Below are 22,820 nucleotides of genomic sequence, written 5' to 3' on the forward strand. Positions count from 1 at the left end.
GCCAAAGCAGATTCCATGAGATTTTGTTTTGAACAGAGCCCTCCACATTGCAACTCACTTTTGAAGGATGCTGTAAACAGCTTCTGGATCTTTTTTGTGGTGGTATTCTGCTCTATGTGGCAGCTGTAAAGGACAGATGATTTCAGCAGACGATTCCTTTACCTCAAGGACCCCCTCTCCCCATATAAACCATCCAAGACTCTGCATTCATTACTGGCTTTATTTACTTATTACATTTTTATTCTGCTATTCCTTCCAAGAGGGAGCCAGTGTGGTATAGTGGTTAACAGCAGTGGACTCGTAATCTGGTGAACTGGGTTCGATTCCCTGCTCCTCCACATGCAGCTGCTGGGTGACCTTGGGCTAGTCACACTTCTCTGAAGTCTCTCAGCCTCACTCACCTCACAGAGTGTTTGTTGTGGGGGAGGAAGGGAAAGGAGAATGTTAGCTGCTTTGAGACTCCTTCGGGTAGTGATAAAGCGGGATATCAAATGCAAACTCTTCAAATCCAAGAATTCAGGATGCACACATGGTGTGGGTGTCCTCTCTTTATCCTCCCATCAGCCTTGTGTGTGGGCTGTGTCCAGAGATTGTGCTATGGTCACCCAGAAAACTTTGTGTCTGGTGGGAAGTTTGAATCTGAGTCGCACTGCTGTAAGCTCAGCCCTCTAACCCAGGGATAGGCCCTCCAGGTGTTGTTGGGCTACAGCTCCCTTCATCTCTGGCCATTGGCCATGCTGGCTGGGGGACACTTAAGTTGGCTATCCCTGCTCAGACTATTACACAGTAGTGCCTCTCTTAAGAGAGGTGAAGAACACACTGTGGTGTGCTTTTATGTAACTAGAACTGTAAAGCTTGTGCTGTTGGCCCAGGGGTGAAATAACTGGGATCCCTGGAAGTTGCCTGAATAATATTGGTGAGGGCACACTGCTTGACATCAAATACATTTCTCTTGGGGACAGGGAACTGTTCAGAGCCCAAAATGGAATAGGGTCGCACATGTATTCATATGTAAATATGTGTTCAGATGCAAATTTCACAGCAGCCTGATTAGAATGCACCTTCTGGAACTTGCATAACGAGTATTTCTTAATGACAGGATCAATCCCTTGGTGTCAAACAGATATACAATTCTAGATTATTAATTTTTAAAAGCATTTAGCTCTTGCTAAAGCCAAAGCCTTAATTAAAGTTTAAAAAGCAATTCTATTGGGAAACAAAATGCTCAATCTTAATTGGAGGGGTTCTCTTTGCAGGGGGATAATTAACCTATGAGCAGGGTTAAATTCAGATGGAGTCGCTTTAGTGAATTTACACAACCCAGTTTTTCCATTTTCTCCAGAGTGAGTCCTAGGGAGTTTGCACTATACTTGTGGTCTAGATAGAAGTAGGTCGTCTCGAAATGGGAAGATTTGAAAAGATGTATTAATAGTCCAAGATGGCATAGCAACTTGAGCCTGGTATGCTAAAATAGGCTGACTGTGATGTTGCTTCTTGGAAAAGCAGTGTATAAATCTACCTTCAACGCATTGTTACAGCAGATTGCAGCATATCCTTGCTCAGGTGTGGTTCCCAAATCAACACAGGATTACTAGTATAAAATGAATGGTGGACAAGTTCTTCAAAAAGTTTAAAAGTTGTTGTGTTACGCTGTCAAACAAAAAAATTAAATCATTGTCAAAACCCACAGGCAAGCTTGTCTCTCCAGTGGAGATCATGCTTGGTTCCTCACCAGCTCCTGAGCTGTAATGGTGGGGGCACAATGTAAGTTCTTTGCCATGGAGAATCACATTGGCTCCCTCTCTTTCAATGGCAGAAGAAGATGATATTTTTACATTGCGCATTTGACCTAGGTGGAAACTGGTTATTGATGAGATCTTACGATGTGGTCTTGTTTGGTTTTGCTGTTGCTCCTGTTGAATTGCACTAAAAAAAATTTCTGACTTTTGTGTAGTTCATGGTAATAACTCATATTTAATCTGTGTTTTATTTTATTATAATTGATGGCATGATTGTTAGCAGCCTTGAGGGACCTATAGAAATGGAAAGGTGGGCTAGAGTATTTTAGTAAATAATTGAACAGTGCTGAGTCCATCCCCTTAAAAACTCTCTAGGATAAAATTGTTTTTCCCCAACCAGTTTCCTAAAGGCAAGAGGGATGTGGAGTGGCATCTGGCGCAAGGAGTTCCATAATGTTGGTGCTACACCAACCCAAGCATGATCTCCAAGCAGCTGATGGTGGAGAAAGATCCAGTAACCTCAGCGAGAGAATTTTGATGGGGATGGTTTGAGGACAGCATGTGTTGGGAGCCATTGGATTAATTTTTCCAAACCGCGGCTATTGAGGGCTACTAAGTCTCCCTTAGTAGTTCTAACTTGCATGGCTCGGTTAATTTTACAGTTCCCAAGGGAGTCTAGCTTACCACTGAACTGCTGCTCATTAGAATTCCTTTTTAGCAGCGCCCTGGAGGCTTGTGGCTTCAAATGGCATCCCTCATCAATATTTAAGGCCTGTCATTGCAAACATGGTAGAAAGAAGCTCACTTTGTGGCTGGGAGAAGAAAGTGAAATGGTTTTGGAGGGGTAAAGAGACCTTGTCCTGAAGCATCACCTGTGAAGTTGGATAAACAAACCTGATAATGAATTGGTGGTCTTGCTTCCAATGTATAATAGAGCTGTGTTCTGTGAACATAACCCGGTAGGCCCAGGAAAACCAAGGGAAATCAGGACATTGTTTTCACAGAGACACAAAGGAGAAAAATTGAGACAGGAGATGCTAGAAAGTTCAGGAAGAATGGTAGTTTCACCCTCAGAGAGCTACAGTTCCCACGATTTTTTGAGCGGGGGGGGGGAGCCATCTGCTTTAAATGTGCAGTGGATGTGCTTGAAATGTTTGGTGCAGATCTGTCTTCTGTGTCACCAGTTTTAACTTGGGGACTGTGGTGGGAGAGGACAAGCACTTCTCAGTTATCTCAGGAAGATAAAATAATTCAATCTCAATGGAAGTGGCTATCATTGATGAAGGTGAAAGAGAAGTGCATGCATATGTATGTTTGCAGTGTGCGTGTGTTTATATGTCTATTCCCTCTCATAGAAATAACCATAGACATGCAATACAACTGTAACCACAAATCAACAAGCTCAGAAATACAGGGGAGGTAGGGTTGTGTGTATGAAACTAGCAAGTGGATCAGCCTTGAGCTGTGTTTTGGTCAGTTACATATGATAGTCATCCACGGAACGTGAATTTAGCCACGAATTTCCAATTTCCACCCCCAGTTTTGGTTGCAGTAGTATTTCATGTTTACGCCGATTCTTTTCTGCTTGTAATCCTGTTTACACATCAGCCGTAATCTTCAGGGGTCATCCCTTGCCAGTTGCAGAACCCAAGCAGCCAGTGAAGCCACAGAGCTAATTCTTTTTTAAGTCCTGGAAGAAAATTAGCCATTACTTTGGTTAACAGTCAGTCTGATGTGACCTGACGCGTGACTGCCGTACTAGCTTGGGAGGGAAGTGTTTGGTCCTGATCTTTCACGCTAGACGAGCATATCGAAATTGGCTTTAGCATTTTGAAAAGGCCAAAGAGTTTATTTATATTTTATGCTGCAGATGTGCTATTAAGCAGGAAAGGATAAACACTGTGCGTGGAACCCTCTGGAAATGCATCTGCAGTTTGCTGAACAGCTAAGGACAGAGAGAGCTGCTTTACAGCGATTTCGGAATATTCTTGAGTTTCTAAAGCTTTTCAGATCACCCTGTGACCTGAACAGATGGTAGAGAGCTGGAAACTTGATCACTGGCTTTGCTGTGCTTTTCCGCTGATACCACTTTATAAATAAACCAGCAAACACTGGCAGGTAGTGCTACAATTCCCACAGTGGATTGTAATCCCCCGTTTTATGTAGCTCTGGGAATTGCAGCTCTGTGAGGGGCATAGGAGGTGTGCAAACAGTTCTCAGCACCCATAATAAACTGCCATTCCCAGGATTCTTTGGGATAAGCCATGACTGTTTAAAGTGGCATGATACTGTTTTGAGCTTATATGTGCCCTCGGCCTCTGGGAGCACAGCCAGACATGTCACGGAGGTTTGGTGTCAAAGCTAGGCCATGGGCAGCATTCTAGAGTGATTCAGGAGCTGGGAACCTAGAGTCAGGGGTCAGAAGGCATATCAGGGGGCAGGGCTGTAAAATAAGCCACAAATCTGAAAAGAAGAGGAAGACCAGAATTGGAAGACAGGCCAAAGCTCAGGCAGGGCTGCTTACTCAAGCGAAGTTCCCATGAAACAGGAAGCCCTTGTGTCCCAAAGAGACACTTGCTTTTTTAGGGCAAGAGTCATAGGTCAGTTCTAGAGCATGTGTGTTTCATGCAGGAGATCCCAGGTTCAGTTTATGGCATTTCCAGGTAGGGCTGAGAGGGACACCTGTCTGAAACCCTGGAGAGTCGCTACAACCATCTGCATTGCAGTCTTGGAATAAAATATTTGTAAAAATAGCAAACATTACATATCACCACACTATATTATGTTACACCATTATAAGCTCTTTTAAAATTTGGGAGGGGCAAAATGGGAAAGCGACATCTCAGGAACTAATAATATTTATGTTGATGGTTGCAGGGTAATAAAAATAGAAAAACTGCAGAGTCCTTGAGACACTGAGTTCTTGGAACAATGAGCTGTGGCAAATCGGCATGGCAGAAAAATTGACATACTAACTTAAGTTAGTTAAAAGTAAAGCCAATATATTTGCTCTTTCTTAAAGCGTGGCAAGATTTTATCTCATTTACAAATCAGGGACATATTTAACACTATCAAAGCTTTTCATCAAATTATAGAAAAGAGATTAAGTTGATGAAGTATAATGGAAATTTCCAGGATGCTAATGGATCTTAAATATACGCTTACCTACCTATATGTAAAAAAGGAAAAAGTGTTTAGAGCATTTTACCTTCTGACAGTAATTACGATGTAACTCTTTGTTGTTGTTTGTTTTTGTATTATTATTTTTTTTGGATGGGGGAGGGGGAGAAAGAAGGATTCATTCCTGCCAGCTCCAGGTAGGGATGGGAAAAAGTTGTCCTGTGAAACCCTGGAAACCCAATGACAGACATTATAGACAACACCAGAGGACCAGTGATCTAACTCAGTGTAAGGCAAATTCCTATGCTATCACTGACTGACGAAGGCCTCAGATAAGTCCCTCTGGAAATCGTGTTTCTTGAGGCGTCAGCATTGTGTTTAGTTAGGGAAGGGGGATACAAGCGTTGACAGTGGAATTGTCAGGTTTTCCCAGCGAAAGCTGCAGGGCAAAAGAAAAACCTCTCGGACCCATGCCTAGAAATCACTGGACAAACGCAAGTGTGGATGATCCCAGAGACTCATTGGCAGAGATAGCCCTGTAAAGCCCTGGCGATATGGTTCCCTTCCATAGAGTCAGAACAGCATTTGATCTCGTAGGATATGTACCTAAATACTCATGCAGGTTCTTTTCTCTTTCTCATCATAATTAGGTTAACTGCACAAAAAGTAAGCAGGACCCAAAGGTAGAAAGGCCAGGTCAGATTATTTGTCTGTGCAGCCCAGAATTGCCTGTTCTGACTGGTGGCAGCTCTCCAGAGACCCACCTTCCCCCACCCCACCCTGTCACTGTAGCCATAAGTTCCCTACCCTGGGTCTCTAAGATCATCTGCTACCAGACCCATTTTAAGTGGGAATGCCAGGACCTGAGACCTTCTGTTCATAGACCTTGTGCTCTGCCACTGAACTATAGCCTATTAGGCGGTGGCAAAGAGGTAAATGAGAACGAGCAGAGATTGTGAATACTACCTGGCTGAGATACCTGTACTGCAGTGTTGTGGAAGTCTGGCACTGTTCAAGTTCTGCCTCCATGGTCTGAGGCAGCATGAAGATTATAGGAGGCTAGAATGCTGTTGCATTCATGCTGTTGCTTGTTGGCTTCTCATAAGCATCTGGCTGTCCCACTGTGAGACCAGGATGCTGGACTAGATGGGCTTCTTGCTATCCTTACAAGTTTCTCTTGCTTTTAATCGGGATTGTGTGGGCAGAGTCTGGGCAAGAATTGAGCTTCTCCTGGGCACTGTCCCTGCAAAGAGACGCCTTACATTTTAGGGCTTTTCTGCAGGATGAGAAAACTGGGTCTCAAGCACATTTCAGTGGGGTAATTCCCTTAAAATGCTTACCTGTAGTGGAACACCATGCTCTTCCTTCATGGATCGAACTGGAGTAACCTTGTTTAATCTCCAGCACTCAAAATATAAGGCAAGAGCCTGGCTTTGCACAGTGGATGAAGTATATAGCTGCTGAGCGAATAGTAAATCAATAAACTGAAAGGTTAACGAAATAGCAGGACAGTAAGAAAGGGATGGAACAGATAGCTTGCGCCTCTTTGCAACGTTTAGTTTTCTTAAAAAATAATATGAACTATGGGCTCATGAAGTGCCTGACACTGAAGGTCAGGATGTTGCAGCGCTATCTTCACAACAGAAGTGTAGCTTTGTGCGACCCCCAGGAAAACCATGTAATAAAGGTGCAGGCATTGCACTAGAAGCAGATTTTGCTAGAAGGGCAGTAAATTCTTCAAAGTGAAGGGTGAGCATCGCAATAGAAAACCGGTGAAATACTCAACAGTGGAGCGGTGAAAACACGATCAAAATATGGTTGGCGTAATACATTTTTAGCTAAAATGGCATGCAGTGAAAGCCAGCCAGCCAGCTCTGTGTTTCTGATGTTTGCCAGACTGCTTAATGCCACTACTAATGAAGGATTTTACACATCTTCATTTCTCTTTCAAGACACACAGGCCCAATTGTAGACACATCTCATCCATGGCTGCAATCAATACTGAGTATGCTTTGCACCGTGGACCCAAGTGGCATGTAATTATGAGACTGTATTGATTTCCCCGCAAAGAGGTTGCTAGCGTACAAAATAGCAGCTTGACTTTCAAATGACTGGACCAGCAGCCTTTTCTTTCCCAGAGAAAATTAACATGGTTTGGTGAAAGCTCCGAATTCTGTGCAGCGTCTTGAAATCGCATTGTAGCAACACTGTAAGAAGTGGGTCACTCTCCCCTGTTATAAATCTTCACCACTCCTGATCATTTTATGTGCAGCCCATTTGGCTGCCCGGGGAAAATATTTGGGACCCAATCCAGACAGCTGCATGGGGAATAGGCTCTGCCCAGCTGGGCCTCAGTGCCCCTTCCTCCTGCTGAAAGGGAAATTGGAGATACCATATGTCTGCCTTTGGTCCCTCACATGCATGTGTTAGAATATAGCTATCTATGCATTTAACAACGTAAATCGGTATTGGAATTAGTATGGCTTACTTTAAAAAAAGTATTAGCGGCTTTAAGGAGCTGATGTGGTCTAGCTAAGTGACTGAACTCCCTAGTTTGAACCTGTCCTCCTCCGTCACGAATTCAGTAGCCCTAGACCCTCCATCCGCATTAGGAGAATAAAAATTACCAATGTTATGCATATGTCCTGTTAAAAAATGAGTTGTCAAAGTATGGCTGTTCCACAGTAAATGTCTAGTGTGGAAGTTGGCTGCAATGAGTTTCTTGTGCAAAAGTCTCTTTTTGTGCTGAACCCAGGCATCTCTCTACCAAGCGATTCCTGATTCCCTGCATTCGATGTAAACACAATTCTTCAGCTTTTTATCACTCCAATATGTTAGCTGTCTCTCAGGCCATGTGACGGTGCAAAATTATGTGCTATTCCAAGTCACTTTTCCTCAAAGAGCTGAGCTATGCGACCTGATTTAATTTAACAACAACAACAACATTTTTATTATTTATACCCCACCCATCTGGCTGGGTTTCCCCAGCCACTCTGGGTGGGTTACAACATATCTAAAAATATAATAAAAGCATCATCAATCCTTAAAAACTTCCCTCAACAGGGCTGCCTTCCAATGTCTTCTAAAAGTCGGATAGTTGTACCTGTATATGTATGCTCATTGGAATTCGGTAGAAATGGTCAAGAAATGTTCCTTGAAATTGGTGAGGATATTTATAGCAAGAGTAATAAAAAGAAATTGTTATTTAGGGGAACTGAATTTAATTCTAAATTATATTCCGGAAACGTGGGAAATTTCAAGGGGTCAAAAAAATTGGATGTACCGTGCTATATTAGAAGCAAAAAAACTAGCTTTGATGAATTGGAAGAGCCGCAAAAAGATTCCATTCAGCACATGGATTGGTAATATGGACAGATTAGCTACATATGAACGAATTGCATGTCAACGCAAAATAAGAATGGATAAATATGAAGAAATCTGGAACGAATATTTAAGCAATAAGGCGGATAGTGGTGGGAAGTAGGGGGAGGAGAGAGAGGTGGGAAAATATTGTTAAAAAAGGTGTATTGTTATTATGGTTTTTGTTGTATGTGTCTTTTGCAGTTGATGTTTAGATTGAAAAAATGATGAAAGAATTTTTTAAAAAACCAAAAAACTGGATTATTTGTTCTGTGTACAGTATTATTATTTTCAGAGGGTGTTGTTGTTGTTTATTTTATTTTTTACATGCCCTCCACCTATGGGTCCCAGTTTAAAATGCAGTTTAAAACCATTAAAAAAACTTACAACCACAGAAAATAGGGTTATATTTGCTCTAATGACCCTTTCATGCTATTTAAATTCTATCTATGTCTATTAGCTGTGATGGAATCTCCATGTTCAGAGTCAGCATCCTGGTTCAGATACCGGGTGCTGGTAAACCATAGCAGGAAAGGCGAGGTTGCCTTTGTGTCCTGCCTGTGAGTTTCCGAAAAGCATCTCGTTGGCCAATTTGGGAAACAAGATGCGGAATTAAACACGACTTTCAGTATAATTCAGCAAAGATATTGTTAGCTTTGGTCCAAGTAGTACTGGGTGCCACCCAACACAGAGCAAATCTGTTTCAGTCACACTTAACAAACTTGTATGTTTGAAACAGATGTTATATATGCATATACAGTGGTGCCGTGGTTCTCGAACTTAATCCGTTTTGGGAGTCTGTTCGATTCCTGAAACCGTTCGAAAACCAAGGCACGGCTTCTGATTGGCTGCAGGAGCTTCCTACACTCAAGCAGAAGCTGCGTTGGTCGTTCGGCTTCCAAAAAACGTTTGGAAACCGGAACATTTACTTCCAGGTTTGCAGTGTTCAGGAGCCAATTTGTTTGGCAACTAAGCCGTTCAGGAACCAAGGATTGACTGTAGTTTTAATGCTGTTAATGTTTAGTTGCTTTTTAATTCCTGGTTTTCCCCCTCCGTGTTTTTTTAACAGTTCTTGTTTTTAATCTGTAAGCAGCCTTGAGTCCCGTATGGGGGGAAAGGTGGGGTATAAATAAATACATAATAATAATTACTAAAAACCAAGTTGTGTCATAAGGGTCTTCTGACAGTGGGTGGCCCAGAGGTGACATCTGCACCCAAATTGTTCCACGCTTACTGAATTTGCTCTGTGTCTAGGCTTAATGGCATACAGGACTGTTTCATTACCTTTACATCTGTTCAGCAGCTGGTGTGGTTTAGTCCCTCTGGTTCTCTGCAACAGGGTGGCATGATGTATCTTTTCACCGCATTAGACAGAATAGGTGGGTTTGCTGGGGAAATCGTGGCAAGTTGGTGCCTCTGACATTGTACAGCCATGGACCAAATTACCTTGTGAGACCACATCTTGATCTGGTGTGCTGCTTGTTCCCCTGAGATCTTCTATTTGTACTGGCAAACAACTTAAGCTTTTGCCCTTTTTTCTCCTTTTTTCTTTTTGTTTTGTTCCTCCCCTGCCTCCGCCCCCCTCCCACATTTCTACAGCAGCAAAGGAGGGAGAAGGAATTAAGGAAACAGCAAGAGAGGGAGCAGCGACGGCATTATGAGGAGCAAATGCGCCGAGAAGAGGAGAGGAGGCGTGCCGAGCATGAACAGGTAACCCACATCTCCTCCAGGATGAATCTGCTTTTTATGGATGAACCTGCTGATTTCCAAGGTTGGAACCCAGTTTTGTCCCTGTGCGTTCGCCCAATATCAAGCTGCTGTTACTTGCAGTTCCCTGGCATGTGCGTTGTCATCGAGCACATGCTTCTGAGCATCATTGCATTTTTAGGTGTACCCTTAAAACACCATGCCTTCATACCCCTACGAATCTAATGTTGTTCTTTGATATGGTTCAAATAAAGGTGCAAATGATGGATTTGCCATTTGAGTGCTTCACCTCCAGTGCCAATCTCACCTGAGTGAACCCTTGCAGGTGCTTTGTAAAAAAAACATTACCAGCAGCTGCACAGTCTGCTGGGATCTGTATGTGTGATGGCTTGCTCAGACATTCGTTTCCAACGTCTTCACTTTCACTTCCAGCTGGCATTTCAGAGTCACCGCTGATTCAAAATAAGCATTAAAGTGGCTTAGTGACTCTGTCCTTGGAAATTTAAGAAACCGTGTTTCATTCATTACACTTGTGTGCTCTGTTGCTTTCACTGCCAAACTCTCAGTCACTTGTTCTGTGTTGATTCCTGTCCATTATGTGACTCGCCAGCTCACTAACTAATGCAATAAGGCTGGATATCTTCTTCTCACAACCACTTCCTCTCTGCAAAAAAAAAAGTTGGTGATTTGTCTTTGGATGCTTTCTAGCTTTCAGTGGGGAATATGTTTAGAATTGACTCAGGTATCTATAATGGACTCTTCAGTTTATCATTACTGGAATGTGCTGCAGTGAGCCTCAGGCTCACACATTCTCTTCTTCCAGCATGACCACAGAGAGGAGAACGGCAGATTTTGCTTTCATGTTTGATTAGCTACTGTTTAGTGTTACACCCTGAACTAAACTGGTTAATCTTAACTATGGTTTGTTTGAAATGAGCTACCTTCACACCCCATGGTTTGCAGCTGGCTTGTTTCAAACAAAACACAGTTAAGATGTACCACAGTTAATTTGGATGAAATGGCAAGCTGTGCTTACTCCAAAATGGAAGCAAAAGGTGCCAAACTCTTTGTGGTCATGATAGATAGTGGGGAGTGTGCCAGGCGTGGAGCCTCTTTCCTGATACAGACATCACTGCAGCTTACCTGCAGCTGGTGTTGGGCAAGGTGGTAGCAAAGTTAGGAGTGTACAGGTGTACTAATGGCAGTGGAAGATGGACTCCATCAGTGCATTCACACAGCTCTGACCTCACTGCTACTCTGTCCTGCCCAAGTGCTGCCCTGGCAAGCTGCCATGATGGTGATATTGGGAGGGCAGCACCGTGGCTCTTGCCCACCACACCAACTGCTGCTGGTGTGTGCCAGCCCAGGAATTGCTCCAGCTCATGCTCATCAAGATAAACCATGGTTTATCATGATCTGTGAGTACAGTCTATTAGTAAACGGGCAAGGTGGTCTGCATCCTGCATTTTTTGGCCAATGTCAGAATTTAGGGTGAGTTGCAACATTCAGAATGAGTTAATGTAAGGTGATTTGAATTTTATGATGTTAAGATTTTGTTTATATTTGTTTTATTGTGTGTTGTAGAACACCTTATGCTCTTTGGAGGATAATAATATTTATTTATTTAAGCATATTAAGTAAACAAAATACAGAAAAGAAAGAAGGAATTTATTAATATTGAAACTGATGATTATATTAAATCTCAGCTTTCAACTTCGTTTTCAAAAAGAGAGGTTTTCAGCCCATCTGGCATGAAGATGGGGTTGAAGTGCCTGATAAACAAAATTTCAAGACCAGAGGCTGTATGGGCTCTTTAAGGAAAAATCTTACAGCCATCATTTTCCTACTCGCAACGCCATGATGACGAGCAGCACCCAGATAAACCACACGAAATGAAAAGTTGCACCTTTATAGACATATTTCAGCTTTTCTTGGTGCTGGAATTGGAATGAAGCTTGGAGATAGCCCAGTCAGCTAACCTGTGACCCTCCAGATGTTGCTGAACTGCACGTCCATCAGTCACAGCCAGCCTGACCAATGATCAGGGATGATGGGGGTTTTAGTTCAGCATCAGCTGGTGGTCCATGCGCCATCCCTGCTTTTAAAAAATAGCAAGTCAGAGTAGAATGCTTGTTCTCAAATTGGTTGAACAACATCTGATCAGATTTGTTTAAAGAGCTTTTCACCAGTGGTGGTTGCATTTCTGTTCAGTTTATCAGATGATTTATCCCTACCTATTTTTACAGAATTTGGGTAACTGTGGCACAGAAATTGCTATCCTTATTTTATGCATAACATACAGGCAACCCTGAATGTTACTATGCCATCTACTTTGTGGTATCTCAGCAGCAGTTTTTTCAAAGTTGCATGGTGTTCATCCAAATGCTTTACATCACAATAACACTGAATTCCCTTTGGTTCTTCTCCTTAATGTTTCTGCGGTTCTTTCTTCAAATTTCAACATGTGGCCACTTCTTTCTCTTTGAAATTACGGTTCTTTCTTTTTCTCTCCTTTTCTTCTGCTCCCTGCTGCGCACCCAGGAATACATCAGGCGACAGTTAGAGGAAGAACAGAGGCAGTTAGAGATCCTGCAGCAGCAATTACTGCAGGAGCAAGCTCTACTTCTGGTAATGGGGAGTCAGGATCCCTGTCGCATCCTTTGCCCAGCCCTTTCTGTGTATAATGAGACTGCATGTTGTTAGCCAAATGTGTAACGGGGCCTTCAGACTTATAGGGTTGCCATCTCTTTTGGAGATTTACCTTTCTCCTGTACATTATAAATCTGAGTACCTTAATTTGTTCAAGCATTGGCATTTGTAATATTTATTAAATTCCCAACACATTCAAATGTTTGGGGGAGCATGCAGTAATGGAATGGCCGGCTGGTAGTCCGAGGGTTGGCTCTAGCCCAGGAAACCATTTTATTTGGCCCTATCTAGTTTGAGTCAGGGCGCATTGTTGAAAAGAGATAAATATCCTAAGCCCTAACTAGATGTTACTTCAGAGCTTCATGCTTAGCTCTATTGATGTGTTTTACTTCTTCTTAAAAGCAGCTGCTAGGGCAGGAACAATTTGGATCAGAGGCATTACATTGGGAGAGATTAGCCCCTTCCCCTCTCCGTGCCACAGCCCCAATCCAAATCCACTCCTGGCTGCTGGTAGCTACAGAAGAGAAAATAAACAGGCAAGGATCTGCAGCTACTAGCATCTCTAGGGGAGTTAATTTAGATTGAGTGCACCCACAGCACAGAGGGAAAGGAAATTTTTTTCTTGGTATTTGCACCAACATACAGGACTGTTTAATTTTTTATAGTAATAGTCACCTGCTATCTATATAGTCTGAAATGAGGATTAAGCACATATAGTCTGAAATGCAGTATTCCTGCTACTGCTTCTAGGACACCCTTGTTCATAGGAAAGCATGTGTCTTCTCCCTGTGTTGCAGCCTGTGAGAGCAGTATTGAAGGGCAGGTGGACTATCAGTGGCCAGGCTTGAAGTTACAAAACCAAAAGGCCCAGAATCAAAGTAGTTCTTGATTGAAAACAACAACAATTTTAGGTGGCAGTCCTAAAAGTCTAGGCCAATGTGAGTGTGGAGAGTCTCGTTCAAGAATTATTTTGCCAACTCTTACCCAGGTTCACTCCTGTCACCTGGCAAGAGAATTCTCCAACTCTCTGCTGTGCTAAGGATAGCGTGCTGCAATGGTTTCTTCCTTGAATGCAAGCACTGCCACGCTCTGAAAGTTTTCATTGCCTTTCCGCCAATAACTGGAGCAGCCATTGCTGTGCACGTCTTTTCCTCTGCTCAGTCCGCTTCTAGAACATCCTTCATTTTCATGGAAGGAACAGGCCTCTGCTGTGTTTATTGCAAAGCTATTAATTGAAAGCTACTGGCACTGTGTGCTGGAATACAATCTAACTGAAACGTACTTGCTCCCTGTAATCTCTTCTTGGTTTTATAGGATTCGACGGCATATTTCAGTTGCAGGCTGCTTAGCTTTACATTCCTGACAGAAACATTTTTGCACTGCCTTTTCATGCTGTTTATAGTTTTGACATGGTTTATTTGCTGAATTTCCTGCATATATACTCTTCCCTTTACTCTCCCCACCCTGCCACTTAAGCTAAATTTATATCTTGTCTTTATTTTGGATGTGAATTGTTATTCTTTTCATTTTTCTTTTAAAAACAGTATTATATTTATCAGTGCTGTTGGAGAGGTCATGGCTTGTTTCCCTCTTCCCAATAGATCCATTAATTTATATGACTGGACAACATATGCTAGACATTCCCCAACCTAGAGCTCTCCAGATGTGTTGGTCCACAGCTCCCATCATCTCAAACCATAGGCCATTTAGCAGGGACTGATGGGAGTTTGAGTTCAACATCTGCAAGGCAATAGGTTGGGAAAGACTGGCATATGCAAACCCTTCATTGCATTAATAATGTTTCCCTCCATCAGTAGGAGGGACAGAACCTCCAGGCTGTAAAATTACAAATTGGACCACTAACTGAACAAAGCAGCAAGTTTAAAATAAACTATTTAGAAAGAAATAAGCTGCCTCAGTAACAGGTTTTCCAGACTTTACTCTGGGCATGTAGTGCGTTCAAGCTAATTTTCAGATAACCCGGTGGTACCATCCAGATACCAAATATGCATGATTTAGGAGGCATGCTTAGACTACAAGCTTAAACCGCTTCCACACTTGTTTCAGACTGTCACAATTTCCCAACAAAATGTGGTGGTTTTGTGAGTATACCCCGCTTCCCCCAAAGTTGTCACATTTGATGGAGCCTGAAAAGAGATGGTGTGGACCAGAGTTCCTGCTGTCTCAAGGCCACATGAATATCTAGCACATAGCTTCAGAAGCAGTGATGAGTAAGTAGTTCAATACATTGGGGACAGGGTAAAGAGCAGAAAGAATAGAATAGAATAGAATAGAATAGAATAGAATAGAATAGAATAGAATAGAATGATCCCTTTTTAATCAGTGATATACTTTACAATGGACACCACCCAGACAGTAACACAAGTAAAAAGAGAAACCTGCTTCAACATCTGCAAGACCCAGGGTCCATTTGGTCTCTTAGGGTTACTACATCCTTGCTATTTGGGCTTAAGTTTCCACTTGATATGTATCTGTGTTTGCCTTTTGTTGTTTCCCTCAACACCATACTGGCTGTGTACCTTTCAAGCTGCCATGCTGCTTCTAAATATTTGTTTGGCTTACATGTCTTGGTAGGAATATAAGCGCAAGCAATTGGAAGAGCAGCGGCAGGCAGAGAGGCTACAGCGGCAGTTGCAACAGGAGCGGGATTACCTGGTCTCCCTGCAACAACAGCAGCAACAACAGCAGAGGCAGGACCAGAGACCAGCAGAGAAGAAGCCCCTTTACCATTACAAGGAAGGGCTAAATGCCAGTGAGAAGCCGGCGTGGGCAAAGGAGGTAGGAATGGCCGTGTTTTCTGTTTTGCACCTTTCCCTGGGGTAGGAAGAAAAAAATCAGCGGAGCCAAAGACATTTACAGTGTTCTGCAAATATTTCCAGTGCTGCCCCAAAAAAAATCCCTTTCCCCCTTTCAAAGCTGATTATTCAAAACTGCTACTTCACCTGCATTGCACTCATTTGCCCTCTGATGTCATCACAGACCCAAATCTGATTGGCCACATGGTGTTATATGATGGCATGATCACCCATATGACTAAACCAGGGAGCAAGAAGTATCAGCAGTGAGGCGAAATGAAAGGAGACTGTTTGCACTATTGTTTCAAGTAAATATCTGCCCTATTGAAATTGCTGGTTTTTACTTGAAAATTAAAACTGGACAATGTTTGGTATAGCTGTAGTAGAAATACTATATAATAGATACTGTAAAAAAAAATGCAACGCTTTTAATGCCTACGTTAGACAGTTGCATATTCACCGTGAAGTAAAGTCCTAGTTGTGGAGATTTGCTTGGAATCCATTTTGAGGAATGGTTCCACCATGCTCCCCTCTACTTTGCTATCGTTACTCAAGAGTGCTTAGATAAAAGCCTTGTTACATACAGCTTGAAGGGGCTTTAGAACATAAGTAGTGTTCATGAATGGAGCCCACAGAAGACTCACTGACATCACCTTATGGTACAAAAAATGACTCCTCTAAGTGGATCTGAGATTCTCATGTCAGGTGAATGAGGCCTCAGGCTTTTGCTATAATGAATTCTGTGAGGAGCGCAACTGTGCAGCACCCCTCATGAACACCTCTCTGAATGCCACCATTGTGCAAATCCATTTCTCAGAGGAAGTAATCTGAAGGGTCCTTTTGGCCAATCTATGGCCTGTCTTCGGTATTAATGGTGACCAGCGTCAGTTCTCTGATGAAGTTAATTTGGGATCAGTTTGCCATCAGCCTCTCATTTTGTTTTAAGTACCATAGATAGTGCACAGTTGCCCCCATTTTCTACCCACAGCATTCCAAAGATTCCCCAGGTACCCCCTCACATAATCTATAGATGCCATAGAAAAATATAATGGATCTTAGCCTTGAGTGTGGAGGGGGGAGTAAAAAGAAGGTTGTGTGTGTGTGTGTGTGTGTGTGTGTGTGTGTGTGTGTGTACTGGGCATCCAATTTGCCTGTCCAACACCATTGTCTATAGGTGCCCACAGTGTCATCCTGGCTGATCCCCCACAGGTGGTCACTCTGGAGTATCAGTACTGTACTGTAGGTATTGTGTTTTGAGACCAACCCCAAAAGGTACTTACTGGGGGGACTGTTCTGCTGTAATGCACAGGAATTGAACCTAGATCAGTGGCTTTCAAACTTTGTACGTTAGGGAGCCCTTTCCACATATATTCACATTCTGAGCAACATTTCCACAAAAACCTCAGCACATTGCAGAAATCTCTTAGTTTCGTTCTAAGGTGCATGCTCAGTTCATGTGAGGATATTGTCCATGTCTGATGGATCTCAACCACTGCCTGACATGAACAGAGAGAGGGTGCTGTTGAACGCACTCTGTGTCCTTGTGGCAGGATGTTGCTGGATACTTCAAGTCAATGGCAGGCGATCAGTCTTTCTAGGAAGCTGCTCTCTGTTACTGATCTTCATGTTGAAGAACTCAGGATCCCCCAGAACACAGTTTGAAAACCACCGGCCTAGACCGTGTTAGGAAGCTGCCTTCTGGCCTAGCATATCAGCAGCTCTTTCATCATGCTATGGGTGCCATCCATTTTTATTTATTGCCTGATTGGCCACAGTTCTGTATGAAAGTCTTTCTCCGCACGTCGTGCTTCACGAGCTGGTTCATCTTCTCCTGTGACCCTGTTGCATGTAATTTGTCTTGACGGCTGCTTATTTGTTAACTTGCTAAGGCGAGAGGCGGGGGGGGGGCTTGAAAAAAGAGGACAAAGCTTTGAACACCGGCCCCAATTTGTTTTTGTGGCTTATTACTGATGATGCCTGCTGATGGGTCAAGGTCAGGAACAGCCTGCTCTTATCTCTGCTGTAACTGTGCCAGCTGCTGATTAAGAAACTAGCATCCCCCACACAACACGGTTGCCCTGAAAGAAGGTATTGCCCATTCAAAAGGGGATTTCAGGTATCACTAGAGCAATGGTAATTGCTATCACTTCAAAAGCTTCTTGTCTGTTGCAGACTCTCCATTTGCAGGAGTGTCCTATACACAGCTCTGTTTTATGATGTAGAATTTAGATTCTTGAAAATCGCCACTATAATTTTCATTTCTTCTTATCTGAAAAGCAGATTTCTTGCCCTTGTGGCTGTGGGAATGTGTGCTAAATGGGACTAGGAGTGGGGAGCTTTGTTCACGGATGGAAACACCCGCATTGCATAGTTTTGTGTGCAATGGGAGCAACTTCCTCGTGGAAGTAGCCCTCATCTAGCAGCTGCATTTGATTGCCCTGCAGATGTAATGGAGGAGTGTTGAGGGCAAGAGACTCAAAATCCAAATGCCTTTTTTGTCATTTCTAATGGGGGGAGGGTGTGTTTCTCTTTCTCCTCTGTCAGTCAAGGAGCACTGAAATTGACTAGACCAAGTGACAACAGCTTCTATACTAGTCAATTTCATACCTAGAGGAAGGGAAGAGAAGGAGGAGGGTTCCTGAAAATCCTGAGCAGGAAGCAGAGCATACTGTTGAATTTAATTGATTTTTAATGAAATTACTTGTGAAATGCTTGCAGCATTTTTGCACCCACATGGCCCTCATAGCAGCTGACAATAGTCAGACAGATAACTGTAAAAGGTATAAAAAGGGCAACCACAATGACTGAAATGTTGGAGCAATTTGCTTATGGGGGGGTGAGAATATCTCAGCAGTAGCCAACATGGATTACATGTTCTAGCATCCCTGACTACTGGTCTCGCTGCCTGGGGCTAATGAGAGTTGGAGTCCCAACAAAATCCAGAGGGCACTATGTTAGCTACTTTGGGGGCTTTTTAGTTTAGGGGGGAAAGGTGCCTACCAGGGTGTGATGGAGCTTTATACAATTATGAATACTTAGAGGGATTGGATAGAGAGACTGTTTTCACTCTCTCTTAACTCTGGAGTTCAGCATCATGCAATGGAATTGATAGGGCAGACAAAAGAAAATACTTAACTAACTTGGCAGGTTCACTGCTGCATGAGACAGTGTGATGACCATTGGCATAGCTAGCTTTTAAAATGGGATTAGAGCAATTTATGGAAGACAGGTCCATAATAGCTAAATGGCACTTCCACGTTCAGAGGGAAGGTCCCACTGAATGCTGGTCGCTAGGTGGAGGGGGCCAATGGGAGAGGGCTGGTGCCTTCATGCTCTCCTTGGGAAGTTCCCAAAAGCATTTGACTGCCCACTGTTAGAAATGGGATGCTGAACAAGACGGCCCCTTGATGTGTTCCATTCAGGTAGTTATTATGCATTCTCTGCAAAATCAGCCTTGCTGAAGAATGCTGGGCATGTTCTGAGTGACCTTCTCTCATCTGTGAGTTAGAGCAACTAGCTTCCATGCAACCCTGGATTGGAGCTGAACTTTCCAAGCAGGCAGGAGCCCTGGTACTTCTTTTGTTAGAAGCCAATCATGGTGAAGGACATTTGCCAATAATTATATACTTGTGCGATTAACCAAAAACATGTGTTTTAATAGTTTGATTTCTGTAATCCTGCTTTCCCAGGTACATCAGCGAGCTTTTAATAACCCACCAGTTATTCCAGCTAAGCAGAACCACAGTTTCGTGCCCCAACAACGGGTGACTTATGTTACTGACAAAGGTGTTGCTCCACAATCCAACTCTAAGCCCCTTATTGTTAAACCTCGTGGTAGACAAAACCAACGAGCATTAGACCCTCACAGAAAGGACTTTCCGGACTCTGCTAAGCAAACACTCTGGGTGCCTGTTATTAAGATCTCCATGCCAAGTCCACAAGAAGAGCTAAAGAATAGACCCATCTTTATAAACCCCAAAACCAGTCTTGGTTTTCATGAGCAGTTGGGGGAAAATGGCATGAAATCCCCCAAAGGGTCTCGGTCGCATGGGTGCAGTCCTGAGAGGCAAATGAGATTGGAGGTCAAGTGTGTGTCTTCTCCCCACCTTCAAGAAGCAGGTAAGCCACCACTGCCTCCCTATAAAATCAAAATGAATTTCCAAGAACACAATGTGGACAAGGAGAGGAAGCAACTTCATTCTCATCTACACCCAAGTGTCATTACCTCTTCGAGGAGTGTTCCATCATTATGCAATATCTCGGCAACACATGATAACCTAGATCTGAGTGCTTCTAGTCCAGCATGCCTCTTGAGAAGGATGAAGATACAAGCTGATGAGAAGAAGAAGCATCATGCATCTTTGGAGAGCCTCTTAGAACATCGCCAGCTTCCCACTGGGGTCCATCATGTGCAGATGCAGAGGGAAAGAATAGGGCGAAGCATGGAAGAGCTTCTTGCTCCCTCTCTGGATCTTTGTCCACAAACTTCTCATCTGAATGTACCCAACTTGACATCTTTGTCTTCTAGCTCTCGCTCAGCATCTTTAAATTCCCTTTCATTTTCTTCCAACTCGGATCTGATTCAGTCTTCTAATTCTTGCCAGGGTAATTCTTCTTCTGGCATCACTTTGCAGATGCCTCTGGGTTCATCTTCTAATTCCTCCTGTTGGTCTTCCAAACTTCCTTCTCGGGTATCTCATGCGAAGCAGACTCTGGGTGTGCATCTTCATAACTACATATCTCTGTCTTCGAGCACACCTGACTTGAGATATGCTAGGCAGCGTCACTAAAATGAGCTGGTGAGTGATTTCTCTCACCATTGCCAATAAGCTCTTGCCATTCTATAAGCTGGGGCTTGCTCAGGGGCTGGTGCCGTGGCGGAAGCAAATTGTATCGAGCCAGGGAACTGGGTGTTGCTTTGCTTTGCTTTGTTTATACAACTTCTGGGGACTCCCTGGGCCTCATATGTCTTTGAAATTATTTTGCGAAACCAACAGCTGCAAAGTCAAGTCAATTAATGGGTTAGGTAAATCAATTAAAAGCATTTTGTTTGATTAAAAAGCCCCTCCCTTTGAATATCAGTAGCTGATTTTTCAGAAAAAAATATTTTTAATAAAAAAAACATGGAGGCCGGTTTAATTGGCTGAAACTTGTTATTGATAGGCTCGTTTCCTTGCTACTCAGATTTTAGCTGTTGGAAATACATAGACTATAGCTTCTATTTGGGACCTTATAGTTCTTTTAGGTATCCAGGCCATAAATGAGTCTAGTAGAAATAAGGCATACCAGAAGTTGCCTGATCAGACAGTATGTCCATTTATCCCAGTATTATCTTTTCTAGCTGGCAGCAGCCCCCCAGGATCTCTGGTACAGATCTTCCCTATGACCTGCTTGCTGATTCGCTTCAAGATGCCAGGAACTGAACCTGGATGTTTCTACCTTTGAAACATTTGACCTACGCTATGGCTTCTTCCCAAACTGATTAAAGGCCACAAATTACGTGGCAATGCCTTAATCATGTGCATGTATTACAAGCCACTAGGAGATCTTCCATCTTTATCAAGGGGAATACTAACCTCTTCTTTTCTATAACTGTAATAGAGTAAGTGGTGTATTTCTAATAATCTCAAGAACTTATTTTCAAAAATAAGTTCACCTTTGGCATCCTGCCACCACCCTTACTGTCTGTATGCTCATATCTTTTTTGTGAACTGCCCTGGGACCTCCGGGTATAGGGCGGTATATAAATTCAATTAATAATAATAATTATTATTATATATTTTAAATTTTCTGTATGATATTACACCTCAGTATAACTACCATATGATTATATGCTATGATTTTAGGTGATTGTTCCAATCCAGTTTTCCACATATAAATCCACATATCTTTTCCTATTTGCTTTTTTAACCTAGTAATTGCCCTCCCCCCTTTTATCTTGGAACAGTAGAGAGACAGACACACACACACACACACACACACACACACACACACACAGCCCTTCTCTCTCTCTCTCTCTAATGCTCAGCTGTAGTTAATGTAAACCAAGGTTTTAAAACTGGCAACAAACCATGGCTTATGAGTTTGGTTTGTTCTGGTTTGTAAACTGCACTTAAGGTGAACAATCAAGTAAACCATGGCTTAGTGTTACATGCACAATATTTTTTAAAAAGAGTTTTGAGTTTCAAAAGTAGTTTACTATGCAATGTATCCAGCAATACACAAAACCACTTCTGGATATTCAGAACTTCTTGTAGGGTTCTTTTGATCCTGGCCTAGTTCAGGATCCAAAGGATCCCTTGCTTATTTTTGCTCACTTGGTTTAAGTACAATGTCTAAAAAAAAAAAAAAAAAAGTATAATTATAATAGTTGAAAATAGTGGTGGGTGCTCACTTGAAAATCAGTGACCATTCCTTTCGAATGCTGAGAAACCTTTGAGGGACTTTTCAAGCATTTGAGAGGAGCACTTGCAAGGAGGGAGTTTCCCTCCCTCAGCTACACTGCCTGTAGCAGTGGCTGCCAAGATAGCAGATGGCTGAAGTCTCGAAAAATGAGAGAGGCACAGTGCATCTCTCTCACTATCCAGAGCTAATCGCTACCTCATGATCTGGGTGTTTGTGGCAGGCTGCGATATCAGGTGTCACGGAAGAAGGTCCAGCATCCAAAACGCCCCTTTTGGAGTGATGGCATGTGATTCAGGGAACATAATGTCGCAGGAAACAATGGTTAAGGAGTAGGGATTGCTTAATATTACTTGTATGCTCAAATTGTGATGAAATACTGATTGAGAAGAAGAATCAAATATGTTTTAAAATTACTTTTAAAGTGTGATGGCCTTTTACACTTTTGAACTTTTTATTGTTATTGTGAAATGGTTTCCACCATGAGAATGGTGGACTTGAGGAGCCACTTCCTGTATTACCACTGCACCTGAGACTGATTAGAGCATAAATAAAGGCTAAACTCATCTTACTGCAAAGTGTGGTTTGTTCAGCTGTTTGCCTAAGAGTTATTTTTTATAAATGTGGAAAACTTTGAAAAGCATATAAGCTGCTGGGGCAGGGGTAATCTTTTAATACGGTAAACGGCGTTTCCATGCGCTTTGGCTTCTGTCACAGTATTCCGTTGCACCAGAAGCGGCTTAGTCATGCTGGCCACATGACCCGGAAAGCTGTCTGTGGACAAACGCCGGCCCCCTCGGCCTGAAGCGAGATGAGCGTCACACCCCGTAGTCACCTTTTACTGGACTTAACCGTCCAGGGGAACTTTACCTTTTTACCTTTATCTGTTTACTCTTAATACCACCTGATCTTAAATCCATTTACATGGAAATAACTCCCATTGATTTCAGTTACTTCTAAGTGCATGTATTCAGGACCATATAAAACTATCGGGGAAGCATTCCATTGATGGAATCTGAACTTTAGA

General features: G+C 42.7%; 1 protein-coding gene across 8 annotated transcripts in view; it reads left to right on the top strand.

Moving 5' to 3' along the window:
* The window catches only part of TNIK (TRAF2 and NCK interacting kinase), a 287,935-nt gene that overhangs the window by 210,113 nt on the left and 55,002 nt on the right, over positions 1-22,820 (top strand). For 5 of the 8 annotated variants that reach the window (XR_013987026.1, XM_081007748.1, XM_081007753.1 and 2 more), the window contains 3 exons: positions 9,819-9,929; positions 12,468-12,554; positions 15,171-15,374. Coding sequence is in view for 7 of the 8 variants with exons in the window: in XM_081007748.1 (XP_080863874.1) it covers positions 9,819-9,929; positions 12,468-12,554; positions 15,171-15,374 (402 nt within the window). In the remaining variant the exon portion in view is untranslated. The remainder of the gene's footprint in view (positions 1-9,818; positions 9,930-12,467; positions 12,555-15,170; positions 15,375-22,820) is intronic. The other 3 variants (XM_081007749.1, XM_081007751.1, XM_081007752.1) reach the window with 3 other exon arrangements.

The sequence above is a fragment of the Podarcis pityusensis genome, assembly GCF_964106645.2.
Source record: "Podarcis pityusensis genome assembly, chromosome: 5".
NCBI lineage: Eukaryota > Metazoa > Chordata > Lepidosauria > Squamata > Lacertidae > Podarcis > Podarcis pityusensis.